At 39.0% G+C, this 17041-nt stretch overlaps 1 protein-coding gene across 3 annotated transcripts in view; it reads left to right on the top strand.

Moving 5' to 3' along the window:
- Positions 1-17041, top strand: part of phkb (phosphorylase kinase, beta) — a 103966-nt gene that overhangs the window by 74087 nt on the left and 12838 nt on the right. For all 3 annotated transcript variants that reach the window (XM_062419705.1, XM_062419715.1, XM_062419725.1), the window contains 6 exons: positions 3082-3137; positions 3951-4044; positions 11689-11772; positions 12648-12752; positions 14013-14095; positions 14753-14843. In XM_062419705.1, coding sequence (XP_062275689.1) covers positions 3082-3137; positions 3951-4044; positions 11689-11772; positions 12648-12752; positions 14013-14095; positions 14753-14843 — 513 coding nt within the window. The remainder of the gene's footprint in view (positions 1-3081; positions 3138-3950; positions 4045-11688; positions 11773-12647; positions 12753-14012; positions 14096-14752; positions 14844-17041) is intronic.

Genomic DNA, 17041 nt, shown 5'->3' with positions numbered 1-17041 from the left:
TTATTAGGATTTCTTGTATGAGCTTGTTAATTCAGCTTCTTCGCAAGTTAAGACATAGTTAGATAGTGATAGACAGGTGGTTCATCCAATCAACTGCCAAGTATTTTTTTTGAAAGTTCATACCCTTTTCTAAACAGTTTCCAAGGACAACTCCTCAGATGGTTAAGTGTAACACAGCATCTGGTACATCATGTTAACACACACACACACACACACACACACACACACACACACACACACACACACACACACACACACACACACACACACAGTATATGAATTACATGTATAAATGGGATACCTAGAAATAGAAAGAACAAGAAGATAAAAGGCACTGAAGGATACATACAGACTGACATTTATATTCACATAAATGTAATAGTATGTATGACTATTGGATAGGTAAAAGTAAGAGAGGAAGAAAGGAATGAACGTGGCTTTGTTCCTACCTATATCACAGATTTACTCAAGTCTTATGAGACTAACCGCTGCCTCATTACAAAAGGAAACCAGGCATTTTCTGTTAGAGCCCCTCAGTTGTAGAACTCCCTACCTGAGGAACTTAGGTTAGCAAACTCAATGCCTTCTTTTAAATCACTTCTCCAAACTTCCTTTTACAGGAAGGCTTTTTTATAGTAAATGTGTTGTTGCCAAGTTTCTACACCTCTTTTATCACTTTTATTTCACTTGTTTATTGTGACTGATTGTGTGTACCATTACATCTTGATGTGCGTATTGTCGTACGAATCGAGTTTATTCATAAGTTTGTTGTCATTATTATAGAAGCACACAAATAAAAGTGTGTTTCTTTGCAGATGATAATAGTGACGGCTGCAGACATTCTTCATGTTTCTGTCCCCAAAATCACATTGATACAGTATACATGTAATGCCTGCAGGTCTTTGTCAATGAAAAACATTCAAATTGTCTCTTCAGAACATTCTCGCTTCATCTGCATGGGATTTATTCAGTGCTCAGGTCTTCCACTACAACACAAACAACTGTGATGTCTCTCTTCTGTGTTTCTTCACTGATTGTCCAAAGCACAAAAGGTCTGAGAATACTGCAGAGAAAGGCCTGTTTGTTCCCTCTTCTCCCCTTTTTCTCTCGCTCTTCTCTCCCTGTCTCTCCTCAACATGAAATATGTGCTGCTCTGTTTTGACCAATCGTGATTGCATGCACTGCTACAAAGCGTTACCTGACTGCTTACTTCTGAGGCCTCAGCTATGAAAGCTCTAAAAAGCTTTTTATGTATACAGCCTTCTACTGTCTTCCCTTTTTACCTTATTTTGAGGAGACAGCTTACCAAAAAACATTATTGTTATGACTTCGATTTTTTTTTTTTCAAGTTTAACTTTTATTTTGTCCTTTTATAATAGCCATTATGCAGTCGTATTCGTACTTATCTCGGCGTTATTGTTCAACCACATTGTTACAATGTTAAGAAAGCAAAAAAAATTGAAGAGGTGTCCTGTGGAGACGCCTGCACACTGATTTAGAAAAGTGGTTTAATGAGAATGTTTCAATTATTCAACATTTTTATCATCCAACAATTTGTCACTCAAACTTAAAAAAAAAAAAAAAAAAAGCAAAGTAATTTCCCAAAACAGCTTGGTACTGTTGTTTTCAGCAAACTTAACTCAAACAAAAGTAGTAGCACATTTCATTTGGACAATTTTTAGTGGCGTATTATTACACATTTGGTGATTTTGTCAGTAGTTACAGCAGCAGGATGGTGTGTGTGGGATTAACTCAAAATAAACTACAGTGCCCATGTTCTTGGTAATGAGGGAATATGTTCACCCAGCGCTATGATCTGGCTCACTAATGTGTTTTTAATAGTTTTTGGACAGAAACGGAGCTCTGTAACACAGAGGAAGAAGATAAATCACGCTTTGGATTCATAAGCAAGACTTAGTAGGAGGATGAATTCATTGCTCATTTGAACCTTTTTGTGGGATTTACTGGCAATAAGAAAAAATAAGAAAATAAATATCACCAGCCTTATCCTTTAAACTGTCAGGCGGTACAACTGATTTCACTAGTTTGGCGTTCAAACTAGACAATGCTTTTATAGGCACTGTATTTTATAAGCTTGTTATAGGTTTGTTTTCTTTTACTATAGCTGTCAGCTCCAAGATATTCAACGATAGAACAATATGAAAAGCAGCAAATCTTCACATTTCTACTTGATGAACAGCCTAACATGATAACCAATATATCTATAAGCTAATTTGTTTATTATATGTCCTATCTTGGAAAGAAAATCAGTCGAAATATCACGCCTCCCCTATCTCCCTCCTGTCTTTCTCATACTTCTCCATTCAAATGTAATTTATATTTTCAACTCATCTCACTTTTTCTGCACAAAAGTGGGAAAAAAAGTCAGTTTAACCAGCCTCATGTTTCTCTCATTTCTGCTCTTCCTTCCTTTGCACATCTCCCACGTCCTTATAATTCCTATCCGTCCCTCCCAGCCTGCTGCTCCCGCGTCTCTCATCAACCTTTGTTGGTTATTGGGAGTTTTAAATTATGTGAGAGTGGAGGCAGCAATAACAAAGCCTACTGTCACTTTATGAAAGAGTGAGCTGAATTCTGATTTCAGCCACTGTCTCCTCTTGTGTCTCTGACACACACACATACACACACACACGCACACACACACACCCACACACACACACACATACATACACACACACACACAATTCAAATGATCAGCTCAACTGGAGTCAGATCAATTTAGCTTGTTGCCAGTGTTTTTTATTGGTGTGGATGTTAGATTAATGGTACTGCCAAAGCAAGCAAATAAAGCAAGCAAGAGTGTAAAAAAAATAGCTATTACATAAGAGTCAACATGTAAAAACAGTATTTCTGTGAAAGAACACTTTGACCTAAACATATGTAACCCATAAATACACATTTAACATGTTTATTTGAAATTCACAGTTGTTGCCAAAGGAGGAATATCTTCAAAAAGAGAAAACACACAAACTGATGTTACATAACTTCTGATGCAACATATGTAACATATAGCAGAGGTATGGTTCACATGTTAATCTCTGCTCTCTGTCTCTCTCACAGGGCCCCATAGATAATGATGTTGTGATTCACACGTGCCTGATAGCTGAGAGCCAGAGGTAACGTATGTGTGTGTGTGTCTATGTATATGTACATGTGTGTGTCTCTTAATGTGCTGCAGGCCATTAAGCGACGTTATTTTCTCTCCTGTTCGTAACCGCTAAGCGCTGTAATTGTGCAGAGCTCATAAAGCCCAAGCTCAGCCTGACCTCTGCCATCATTTGTCACCTTTTTCATTGTGTGCGTGGGTCCATTTGAGTATGTGTGTGTGTGTGTGTGTTCACACGGCGGGGTACATATGTAAAAGTGTGGGTGTGTGTGTGTCAAACAGGGTCAAATGACTATGTGAAGCTTGTTAACCTGTAGCTTCAATTACTCTGGCTGGCAAGTTCCCATCAGAACTCATCTTTCTCACCGCAGTCCTCTTATGCTGAATAATATAGACTCATAATACGTAAAATTTTACAATGAGACTCATTAACATTAGCTTTATATTTACAAGAAGACAGAGCCAGTAGATTTATTATGACTCTTGACACAGCTGCAGCTTCACAAGGACTATAGAGTCATTAGTTACATATTTCTTGAAGGTAAAGATTTAAAGGTCGCAGCTGTTGTATAAATACACAATAGCAGATTTACTAGGTGATAATTATTAGATAGTTCTATAATTCAAACATTTTCCCCTTAAGGAATGTAAAATAACAAAGAATTGAATAGATATATTGTGTGTGTGATTTGAGACTGTTATATGGGCACCTGTGCTGAAAATACACTATTAGCTATGTAAAATGACTAAAATTATAGATGGTAACATTGTAATTTTGTGTGTGTGTGTGTGTGTGTGTGTGTGTGTGTGTGTGTGTTTGTAGACTCCAGGTCTTCCTGAACACCTACGGCATTCAGACCCAGACGCCCCAACAGGTGGAGCCCATCCAAATCTGGCCTCAGAAGGAACTGGTCAAGGTAACACAAACACACACTAATCAGTCCTCAAGATTACAATTGACCCTTCTCGAAGCCTTAGTTACTGTCGCAGTGCAAATACTATGCTATGTCAAGATTTCCATTCTCACATGCACTTTACAATGATAATGGCGGTACAATTTTTAGTCATTTTTGAAATGACGAGTCCTTGATTTCAGACGGATAGGGAGTGATTTCCGACACAGCCGTAGAATCGTTCTTGACTTGCAGGGTAGAGCCACTTATCTCTAGTAGTACAGTACAGTATTGTGGATGAGCAACACCGAGGTTAGATTTATGCTGCAGTCTTCACTTTTTTTCAAATAATAGGTTATGAAAAAAGACAGAAAGGGAAAAAAGGCTTTGAGGATGAGGACTAAGCAAGCTGTTCGGCAAACCTAACACTGTCTCAGGTAATGAGCTTAGCAGGATTTGCTGGAGGTATAAACTTCCCCAAGCCAAATAAAAAGCAGGACAAACTAGGATAGAGTAGCATTCAGGACCACCAGCTCCCATCTTCAAGTTATGAAAGGGAACATTTGCTGAATGATGTTCACTAACAAGAGAGTAATACTAAGCTACTACTCTAGATAAGGCAAATAAACACAGCGTCTAATCCATTCCTTACACAAGTGCTAAAAATGAAATACACCATCTCCCAAACTCTTAATACTCACAGTATCCCTCTTACTACACACACCGCCCCAGCATGAGAAGAAATCCAAGGATTGACAAGCCTGCTGTGCCTACTTATTGTTGCTAAGCTATGATTGAGCAGTCGCTGTTTGGGGAAGGGGTTAGCAAATGGTGAAACCTCGCTGATTGCAGACATTTTGCAGTTCATGATTGACTGCAGTGCCTTGTTGCTCGGTTAAATGTCTTTTCTCTAACTGTACAAAAAGGAGATTTCCATTCATTGTCCTTTGTTGTGAACAATTCTGAAGATATTTAACGGGAGAAAACCTTGATAAAGACAAGCAAGTAGCTCCCGGTCTGAAAAGTGAAGCCAGTTCAATGTTTAAGTGCCTTAAACATACATTCTTTCTAATGACCTGTAGCGGACAACTCTACTGGCTCCAAAAACAAGTTTGATATGAAAGTCTAATGTGAGAATGACTTTACTTCTCAGTTGATTTATTACCTCAGTAAACACTTTCTTAATGAGTTTATGGTCTCAATCGCTATTTTAAAGTATTCCTCAATACAGCATGATGTTTATCTCTCAATTTATGGTCCCATTTAGAGAAAGTAGAGAATAAAGCAGGGTATACTTTAGGGTGTGGGTACCTTGGGATTCAGTCACTACCTAACACCTGCTGGTCCACCATATGAGTGATCCTAAACCATGATCTTTCCCTAACCCTAACCAAGTGGTTTTTGTACCTAAATCTAACCAGACCTTAACCACAGTGCTGTTACACCAATATACTTAATTATTTTTAAATGATGATTTGTAACAGTTTTGGAAAGCAGACATGAATAATGTTGTCCTGCCAATAACTGCAGAGAGAGGTATTTGCCTAGGTAGTTTTCACACTTAGGCAAGGCAAAACGTAATACTGACAAGATGGAATGAAGGCTGTATTTCATGCTTCGGTGTAATACCAGGTTATTCACAGTTTGCTCTCAGTTCATAAAAGTTAATTGTAATATTTGGGTTGCCTATAAAAGTCTGATTCAGCATTTGATTGTACTAAAACACCCTCTAAGGAGCTGGCTGATCAATTTTTCCAAGACGTACATTTTTTTTGGAATGGTTTTCAGCCTTATTTCACAAGATTTAACCATGGACTGTAAATGGTAGTCCACAAACCATTGGTGACATCACAGTGGCTATGTCCTTTTTTTTTTTTTTTTGTTACAGTCTATGGATACACTATAGATCCCATTGCACCAATACTACACAAATCAATCTTACAGTCAGCCAGTTTACATTTCAGCAGTTAGCTATCAATATCTCAGCAGGACTTGGCTCAGTCAGTCCATCTGCTTGTCAGTCCAAGATTTCCTGCTCTTAAGATTTTCCTCTTGATTGTCCCATCAATCACAGACAGGGTGCACGTTGTTTGAGGGGATTGATTAGTTGAACAGTGATTGTTCATGTTGATTGATCAGCATAATGGTGGAGCTGTCAATATGTCACTTTGGCAAATTGGAGATGGATGGAACTGAAAGCAGGGTTGACAGTTCTTTAAAAGATTAAAGATATTCCGAATGTTAAATTGTAATATTCAGAGTGGGTAATTCTGAATCATTTCCTAACAAGTGCTTTACTCCAACATTCGAATATTTGAAGGTCATAAAAAGCTGATAATTTGAGTTTTTGAGGAGATACTTAAAAAAGCCGAAAGCTTCAGATGGATGGAATTTAAATCACTTTAATAACTAACTTCAGCAAGACAAAATAAGCAGAACAATGATCTGTCATGTCAATCACATCACTCTAACTCTTCTATCTCCAACATTTGACTTTCCTGTCTCTTTCCTGTTGCTTTATTCCCCTATAAACTAAACCATTTTATACACTAACCTCAACATCTACACCGTTATGTCTGTTATTTTTAACCAGTCCTTCTTTTGATCTGCCCTCTTTTTCAACCCACCTATTCTGTTACAACAAAACAGTCCCTGTATACAGTTTATGTATGCAACCTTATCCATCACTAAGCCCCAGTCTCTTCCAGGAGTTCCGGCCACCTGGGCATTTTATACCCCTGTCAACAACTTCTATTCTCTGTTATTTCCATATCGTCCACTCTTCTGTCACAGATCACACCATTTGTACTGTCACATCTAAGACACCAACCGCTACCTGCCTTCCAACTTCTGTTTCACTTTCCATCCTATCTGTCACTCAAACGCTGGTCTCTCCTCTAGATACTGTCCCTCATCTGCATGCCTGTTGTTTGAAGTCTACAATCTCCCCGTCTTCTGTCTCTCCTCTGTCAAATCCGTCACTCAAACCCTCTGTGGCCTCTGTTCCTCATCTATCATGTCTGTTATGTGGTGTCTATTTTCCATGTCACCTCCTGTAAACAAACAATTCATCCCGTCACATCATCTCGCTGGGCTCTGTTCTTTTTATTCAAGGCCTTTCTACCTTTTGTGCCTCTCTTGCTATATCCATCACATCCATTTCTCTAACCCTATTCTCCCCTCTAGGCCTACATCCTGCCCCGCCCCCATTATGTCCGTTATACCAAACAGCTCACCCTCTCAGGTCTATCATCTGCCTTTGAACTGTCATACCTGTTACTTTTTCCTTCTCTCCCCTCTGCCTCTTTCTGCTGCGTAGTGCTCAGCCTCTCAGATGGATATGCAATTGTGAGTCAGAGCGGGCGCTGTGCTGAATATTAAATCCGAAGCCCAGACAGACGTTCCTTCCTCGACAGAATCTGTTTATCTCGGAGTCACCACCATCTCCGGTGCTGCGGGCTGCATTTGCTCACCTCACCTCGTCCCTCGCAGCCGTTTGATTATGTTGACAACAGCTGCCTGAAAATGGGAGAGTGGCAATTACATTTTGCAATGTGTTATTCCCACACGCACAGCCCTAAAGCTTATCCCCTTGCAAATCACTGCTTTGCCCCAAAAATAGCCTTCTTTAAGGTAAGCTGCTATACATGTTGCACTCCCTGTTTAATATCTGATATGCAACATGGGCGTCTGACATTTTCTCTGTTGTGTCTCTCATTTATCTTCTCCTGTTATGATAGATATTAATAAATCCTCTAAAGAGACACAGCGTATAAAGATTGGTGGTCTTTTCATATTTGTGTCCATAATAGCAATTGGTCTTGATATCATTTCACTCACCAGCTCTGTTACAGAGATTTGAGAAATGGGGACTCCAGCAGGAATGGTGTTGATGGAGTATGTGAGCCTCCCACATCCTCTCTCAGAAAACATCCATTTAACAAAAGCCATCTCAAACATATTTTAACTGAACACAGTCAATTCATGCTACTGTATGTGGTCTGCTACAACTACTACACTGATTTCTAAGAGACTACTTTCTGTGTTTACTTTTGTTATGACAAATATGAACAATAAATATGAAAAGACCCAGGCTGATAAATAGCAGAATTTCCATTTACACTGGGGGTCCAAATATGCAGTCCTGGTTTTGTACAAAGAAATACTGTCCATAAAGTTCAGTAGAAGGTAATATAAGGGCTCAAGCAGGCAGAGTTTGTCGCATAGTGGACATCCTCCAAAGTTGGTGTTTCTAGTACAGAAAGGTTGTTGGGGTAAACAGAAGGAGAGGCAATTTAGTAGTACAAAGACTGTAATTTTGGAAGAGACCTGCTTGATTTGACTGACTCCAACTTGTGTAATGTTTACTTCTTTTGGAGTTTAGAATGATTTTTTTGCACATAATAAGGACTTTACAAGAGAATTGTTTAAGGCAAATGTGAAAAACTATAAATCTTTTTTTATAAACCTTTTAATGACACAACCTAGTGGTTAGAGAGACTGTCGCAAAGCCAAAACCAAATTCAATAAGAACTTATAGTATCATTTTGAGCTGTCCCAGCCTGTACACTCACTATATGTACTTTTAGATGACAGCATCCACCGTAAAACTAAATCTGTTATGCACATTTTATGACAGCTAGAGTTGCATTTACAATCTTCGGGGCATCAACCCAGCAGCACCAAAAATGTTGAAAAATCCACTCCTTTCTGAGCCCCCATCAAACGGAACGATGCCCCGGTGGTGAATTAAAAGTTTTGCAGAGTTTGCCAGTAACTAGTTGTACAATCTTGCACCTTGAAGCCACTGCAAAAATACAGCTTGTATTATCTCTACCACTTGTCAAGCTTGCTGTTTGTGCTGCGGTCAGTGGAAATGCGAGGGAATGAAAGGATGCTTTGATAGGCTGCCTGCGTGTTGTCGTTCTTCATTGGTATTCTGCACAGAGGAAGTGTTGGGTGCAGGGGTTCTTCAAACCTCCGTCTGCTTATTTCCTCCAGGTCTCATCTCTGCCTGTTAGGGGAGTTAATTGCACTGCAACTAAATCCTCAATTAACATTTGTTTTTTTAAAGAGACATTACCTTTTCTTCCTTTAGTGTTATTTCTTTTAATTGCTCCAATCCTTTGCGTTCTCCTGTTATGTTCGTCTCATGCTTTTCAAACAACAAGGAGGTGCACCGGAGTAGCAGAGCACCACCTTTTGGTTGTCTTCATGTATTGCAGCTCTTATTTGAAACACCTAAAGAAATACTCTGGAAACTGAAGCTTTTGTATTCCCCTTGCCGCCATCTCTTAATGCATTTCACAGATTGCTACAGGAGCAGGCCATGACCTTTTCCTTTGCTTTGCCCTTTTATATAATAACTGTGTAATTACTGCTGTATCAGTCAAAAAGCAGTCAAGTATTTCTATTTATCTGATGTCTGTGTCTTGCTCTTTATCTGTCTCTGTTATCATGCACCAGTATAACTGATGCCACAATTAGTGAAAAAGATATCATGTAAAACAGTCTTGTCAATTGGAGCTTATGTTGCCTGTGAAGGTTTGAGCTGACTTGGCTGAAATCACAGAGTTTCAGTCCACCAATTAAATGTGAAATTTGACGTCAGCTACCCTGAGGACATCTTCTTCAGCCAAACCCGGTTAAGCATGAATGCCAGACTCTCGCTCAATCTGCACTGCTGATGTTAACATTTCTCAGCTAACAATCCTGCACTTCTTCTGCAAGTTTATCTGACTTATCTTTTGGTTTCACCCTGAGACTGTTGGACCTGGCTGAGTCTTGATTCCCAGGCCGTGACTTTTGCAAACTGGGTAATAAAAACAAATTTCATTTCACAAATTAGCTGTAATTTAAATCTCACACCACTCTAGAATTCGTTATTAAAAATGGTCACAAATCCTTCCAATATACCACATTAAGACACCAAGACATTGAGGAATGCCATAGAAAAATGCTTTGATTTGGTACCTTTTGGTTACTTTTGACATTTGGGGATTTCCGTAAGAACTGCATTTTCTGCGATAAAATGGCGAGTACTTCTGTTGTAGAAATTGCTGAGAACCTCCCACACCTCCCCGCACCCCTCCTTTTTGTCAATATTCCTAAGAAACCATACATCGTCTAAATGCCCTTGGTCTCTAGTTTGCATTTATAAAGTTTCATTAGGCTGTGATTATCCTATGGTCACAATAGGTCTTTTTATACAGTGAGGTCAAGTTTCAAAATATTGTCAAATATGAAATGGCTACCATGGGAACTAACATCATCTCACATGAATACAGTTGGACTCCGCAAGAGTCTCAGCTTTCCAGTCATACCCAATTCATGCAATTGCAAGAATGTTCAGGGATACAATTATGTGGAAATATTCAAATACATTACTTTTTAGAATAGGTGAAAATAATAAATGTATACTATATGCAAGCAACTGCATGGTTTTTGCCAAAAACTGCATGGGATTAGCATAAAGGTATATGTCTATAAAGGGGAGACTCATGGGTACCCATAGATCCTATTTTCACTCAGATATGTTGAGGTGATTTGGAAATGGCCATGCCAGTTTAGCTCTTGCCAAAATTTAGCATAACTTCCCGGCATAGTTGGCATGGTTGGTATCAATGGATGCCTTAGGTAGTCTTGTTTCATATGATATCAGTATCTTCACCATAGCTTTAAAACTGAGCCCTCTAAAGTCTCTAAAAGATAGTAGCTGAGCTGAGGATGTCAGCATCCTTAGGGAATGGAAGAGGTTAAGTCAACTGGAGAAATAGTTTTTCAACCAGCTCATGGATTTAACATTAATTAGCTAACTAACTACAGCTGATAAATTCTGCTAGTGACAGCTGTTAGCCTGGCATCTGGCAGAGCAAATAAAACATGAGCTCAGCAGATTTGTCAGGTTCTCAGGCTAGACAGCTGTGATTTCAGCTGACGAAATCAAAGGAAAGTTGTCGGCTAGAAATGAGAAACCTGCTTTTGTCAATTTCTGTGTGCAATTAAAGACCCATTGTTATGACTGAATTTTTGGTAGTAAATCTGGCACTGCTAACATTATAATATTCATATGTGAGACAGGAAAGCTTGATATGTGTATCAAACTTACTTTGTACTTACCACAAGCTTGTTTTTAAAATAGTTTTTGCAGTGTATAATATAAGACAGCATGCTATCCTACATGTATTGTAACGAGGGTTCAGCTAGGTCTCAGTGTCTCTTCTTATGGGCCTCTGCATCTGAGTACAAACGTGTTATCAGCACCAGCACCCATGGGTGTGCTTGGGTCTACTAAGCACGGTACAGATGGCAGCACAGGGACCTTTCATTATCGCTGCATCTCATAACTTTGCACAGAGCTAATATCAGTAGGTGGTTCTGCCATATGGAGGTAATTTCAGCTTATGAGTAGCAAAAGCAGAAATGGCTCGGTGGGACAGCGGAATGATGTATTTACACTTTCATTATGACATGGAATTGAAGATCTCTGCTGCATAACATTTCAAATCAAATGTGTTACTTTTAATCTTGAGACAATACTAATAAGATCCCAGGGAAATGTTCGGATAAAGATGCAGTGTTCAGTTTTCTCTGAAACCAGAAAGGATGGCAGTAAGATCATGTGCATTGTTGAATGTTATACATGTACGTGTGTATGTCCTTCTGCAGGCGTACCGTTTCCTCGCCGTCAACAAGAAGCTGGGGTTGAGTGGGCGTCCAGATAGGCCAGTTGGCTGCATCGGGACCTGCAAGGTATGCACACACACCCACACACATGTATATACCGGTACGTGTGCACACATATGTGCACTCTGTGTATCCTTGCTGCACAGGTCATGGGTGATTACTAGTGTAACTCCCATGTATTGATCTGCATAAATTTCCCAGAGCTCTTAAGAGTGGACTACAGCTCTGAAACCCAATATAGAGTCAAAAAATATTCAGATCCAAGAGTTTATTCTTCTTCATTCATACAGTATGTGTCAGTGAATGCTGAATAGATCGTTCTTATTCTCAAGACTGCATTTTAATATTCTAAGCTGCTGTCAGAGAGCCGGCGCGTGTGTGTATGTGAGTGTGTCTGTGTGCGTGCGTATTATGTGGTCGTGGACTTGCGTGCTTTTACAATTTGATGTGTGTGTGCGCTTGCTAATGTCTCTTGCAGATGTCATTTGCAGTTTCTCCCAAATGAAGGTCATAGCACGACCAAATAAGTTGAGCTAAAGCAGCTTTCTCAAACAAAGACGTTGCCAAACAAATGAATCATGGCTCCCAATGCATTGCAAAGACAATATTATAATGGAACATTTATGGGGAAGATGGCAGACCGCCAGAGGACATTATCATCATCAGTGGGTCGGTACGCGTGTGTGGGCCCCTGTGACAATCTGTATGTGTGAAGGTAGTCCTGTAGCAGCTGTGTCTATGTACTGTGTATGTGTATGTGTGTGTGTGTGTGTTATCAGGAATGGTTGTGTAGCTCCTGTGTGTCCACTCTATCTTAGGATTGATGACTTGTTTTATACTCTGCCCAGAATAATGTATACGTGGCTACTTGTGAGCCATCCGTCTTCTAATGCGATAGTTTGTGTGTGTGTGTGTGTGTGTGTGTGTGTGTCCCCCTCCAGATTTATCGTATCCTGGGCAAGACGGTGGTGTGCTACCCAATAGTGTTTGATCTAAGTGACTTTTACTTGTCCCAAGATGTCATGCTGCTGATCGATGACATTAAGGTAAGCCGTGGTCACACTCATGGAACTTACCACTGGCCCCAAATAGCCCCACAATTAACTTCTTTTTATGTGCTCGGTGAACTTTTTTTCAGTTTCTCGTATCTAAAGAGCCTGACATTTGTGAAAAAGACAGGAAGTGGGCTGATTTGATTTAAATGCTAACTCATTTTACTGGCTGTCACAGAAAAAGGCAAATGCTATCTGTAAGTGATTCAGTGCTTACATTGTAATGTCAAAGATTATTACACATACAATTCAAACACAATAATTAGAAGTTTGGGGTAAAAATGAGTAATTTGTAAAATGGAGCACTAATAGTAATTCATTAGCAGGAATGATCAAAAGACTGATCATGGTCACAGGATTGGGAGGCGGAAATGTAAGCTCTTATCCAGCAGTATTCTGACTGATACACACCTCATCTTGTACTTCACACAGCAGCTTGTTTGAGCTGGAAACAACCCCAGTTTTCTTTACACTTGCAATGACCACTTAATGGGTATCTATATTCGTAATTTAATTTATCTTCATTGTAGTCCATGTGTGCTTATTATCCTGGATTCTAATCACTCCACATAGCACATCAAATCATTACATTAATATACTTAAAAAGCCCCTCCCATTTGTTCACATACTGACCCACCCTGTCTGACAAACAAAAATACAGCTTATATCTCAAGTTTTTTTTTTTCACTTAATCACTATTTATATAGTATATTGGAATATTTTAAGTTGTATAATATATAGCTATATAAGTAAGCTGTTTTTGTTTTGTTTTTTAACTATCTTAAGTAGTTCAGTTGGAATATTTTTAAACAGATATAAAATTAAATTCATTAATTTTGGGGGAAATAAAGAGGATTTGGAACATTACCACAGACCGTGAAATGAATCAAAGATAATTTCATTATTTTAAACGCGGCCCTCATTCACCAACATTTCCAACCACCATTTTGTATTGAAAATGTACCACCTCTTCATTTCAGGTTTGCTCATATTTTGAAGATAGATTAATCTTGTTCAAAAACTTTCGGATTCCATTTTTAAACTTAGTTTGACAGCCGTGGAAGCTGAGCTTTAATGGTAGCACTCTTTCACTTTCTGCTCAGAAAATGGAAACTGAAAGGCTTTGAACCAGCAACATGTCCATGCCAATCTGAAATGGTGTGTGTGTGTGTGTGTGTGTGTGTGTGTGTGTGTGTGTGTGTGTGTGTGTGTGTGTGTGTGTGTGTGTGTGTGTGTGTGTGTGTGTGTGTGCAGAACGCCCTGCAGTTCATCAAACAGTGCTGGAAGATGCGGGGACGTCCTCTCTTCCTGGTTCTCATCCGCGAGGATAACATCAAGTAATATACACACTCCATAATAGCTCTTTTATCTTTTTTCCCCCTGTCTTCCTGTCCTCTGATAGCTTTCTCCCTGCATTCCTCCTTGTCCTATCCCTCCCTATATCACCCTCTATCTCTCTCTTTCTGTCTGATACTGGCTCAAGCTTGCAACAAAATGTCTTGACGGTTACAATTTACTTTTTTTTTTCTTTTCCCACTCCAATATTTCTATCTTTCTCTCACACTCTACTCACCTCTCTTCCCTTCTATTTATCTTTATAGCAGGAAGGTGCTACTGTATTTGCTTGCTGAATGGGTGATTATGTTTCCCATTTGTATCACTATAGTGTGGCTGGTGGGCTGATTACAGCAGTATTGACCGTTTTCCAAGGAGCCATATGTTAAATGTGCTACAAACGTTTAAACAGCCACACTGCAGCATCTAGAATGAGTTGGTGGGTCCTCACAGAAGGAACTCAATAGTCATTAGTTTTCTATTGATCGGGATGATGACCTGTATAGGAGGCGACAGCATACCCGAATAAAGCAATGAAGGCTCGGATGAAGTGTGCTTATTTATTCGCAAGTTTCAGCTATGAGGATTTCATACTGATGTGGTTTTTAATCCGGGTGTTGTGTTTGGAATTGAATCAAATTTAACCTCTATCTGTCCAGGGGAAGCCGCTTCAACCCAGTCTTGGACATGCTCGCAGCGTTCAAGAAAGGCAACATCGGAGGGGTCAAAGTTCATGTGGACAGACTTCAGGTTTGTCTATTCTTGATTCTTTATTTGGACTTTCTTAATCACTCTTTATATTAGTCATGAAACTTTTAAGGAATTTCCTTCATCAGTAATTGGACGTTAACTCAAAATTCAACTTTATTTATATAGCATATGGCACAGATCACAGTTGATCCAAAGTGCTTTACAGTACACACAGAGGAAAAGCAAACACAGCAGGTAGTTGGTTAACAAATAGCTCGAAGTGTGAGTTTTCCTTAATAACAGTGTTTCCTAACTCCTAGCTTGGATCATAATTATCACAAAATTCAAGTAAGTTTGAGCAATAAAATAAAAATATTTAAATTAAAGTAACACAATCAAGCTTTGTTCAGACTCCCTTTTTGTCCCTATTCAAGAAATGGTTAATTAAAATATTGTCTATAGCAAATGAAGCTGTACAACATTAGATGAGACTGAGCAATTTCTAAGCTGTAGAGCTAGCAGTCAAAAACAAAGTCTAACCCATTTTTCTTGCTGTAGCCCTCATCAGCACATAGCTGTTAACAATAAAATAGATTACACCAATGTTCACAACAGACTTCAGTCTTATTGGTTTCATTTAATCCTTCAGCTAATTGATTGGAGTTGAGCACAGTTTGTTCACTGGAGCTGGTCCAGCTGATGGTGGGAGAGATGTTCCCTGGATGCACAAATATTGCAGTGCCAGCTTAACCAGCTCAGGGAATCCAACTTTAGTTAACTTGAATGACACCCAAAGAAATGTTTTTTTATTGTTTTTTTATGATGTTAGAAAGAACTGTCTCTCATGTTGGCACCGTCTAACTGGATTAACCTTCTATGTGTGTGCCTCAAATTTGAATATTTGCAAATTTTTCCCAGTTTTCCATGATAATAATGCAGCATATTTGGGTTTTTGACTGTTTGTCACTCAAAACCAGTCATTTGATATGTTAACTGCTTCAGAGAATAATAATCAGTATTATTCATTAAACAGATAATGCACCAAAACCATATTTTCTGACTGTTTGCTCCACACCTCCCTCGTCTTTTACGTTGTTGGTTAATATATATATCTAACTAATTTTTTTAAAAGTATGTTATATACTGTAATTTTGGCCATCAGAACTTCACCTGGAAAGTGATTTCTGCATGTGTGTCCATCACCTTTAAATTGTTTCATATCCTCTTTCTTTCTTCTACAATAAAACAGGAAGCCTTCATTGGTTTCACTGGTCAATCCTATGTTTTACTGGGAGGATTAGTGGTGTTAGGTTGACATTGTCACAGATCCAATCCATACAAGTGGATTACTGAATCAATATTACCACTGCTGTAACTGCACATGTGATTGTTAACATAGTATAAAAGATGTTCATACTGAAATATGCCACCTGCTCTGTTCTGTTGGTTCACTTACAGCAAATATTACAGCTGTCTCAGAAGTAAACAATGGCTTAATATTACAAATGATTCAATAAATTGTGCTTCAAGGATTCATCTCTTTCTTTGACGACAAACAGAAGTCTCCCAGCCCTTAATCTGAAGTCCCCCTGTGTTTCAATAGCAATAGCTGACTGTGTTTTAACCTTGGTCTGTCACATTCAATTTGGAAGGCAAGCTTCTTCTTTTTTTCTTGCCTGGGAAATGTGGACATCCAGACAGGTTTAAAAAGGAGATGGAAAACTATTTGAGTGAAGCTTTTTGTGGCTTGTAAAGAATGTATTGAATTGGATTCAGGGGACAACAACAAATGAAACAGTGAACGGATAGATTAGCTGTTCATCACTTCACTGTATCCTTCAGCCTGCTAAGATTATACGGACTGTACTGAAAACCGAATCGATACATGCACTGAAGTGGCTGAAAAATAAACAATCAATAAATGGGTTTAATTCATTGGAATGCTCCCAGCAGCGAATTTACAATTAACCACCATTTGTAGCAGCCTGTATCAGGATATGGCACACAGTTAATATTCATGATGGCAGGAAAGTAAAGCTACGGCAGAACTGGAACTATTTTCACATTATTAACTTTAACCAACTGCTTTGTCAAACTTTACAAACCTAGCTTCTCCCCCAAGTGTGTTTGTGGTGTTCAGCAGAGACATGAACCATTTTCTATTTTGCCTTTAAAGTTCTTCCTTCCCCTTCACCTATTTGCCATTCGCTTCACAGCTCACTCCTGCAGCTTTGAAACACTTATCCTCTTCATCATCT

Source organism: Scomber scombrus, chromosome 1 (assembly GCF_963691925.1).
Source record: "Scomber scombrus chromosome 1, fScoSco1.1, whole genome shotgun sequence".
Lineage (NCBI taxonomy): Eukaryota > Metazoa > Chordata > Actinopteri > Scombriformes > Scombridae > Scomber > Scomber scombrus.
Note: the sequence above shows the minus strand (reverse complement) of the source record. Positions and strands in the feature narration are given on the sequence as shown.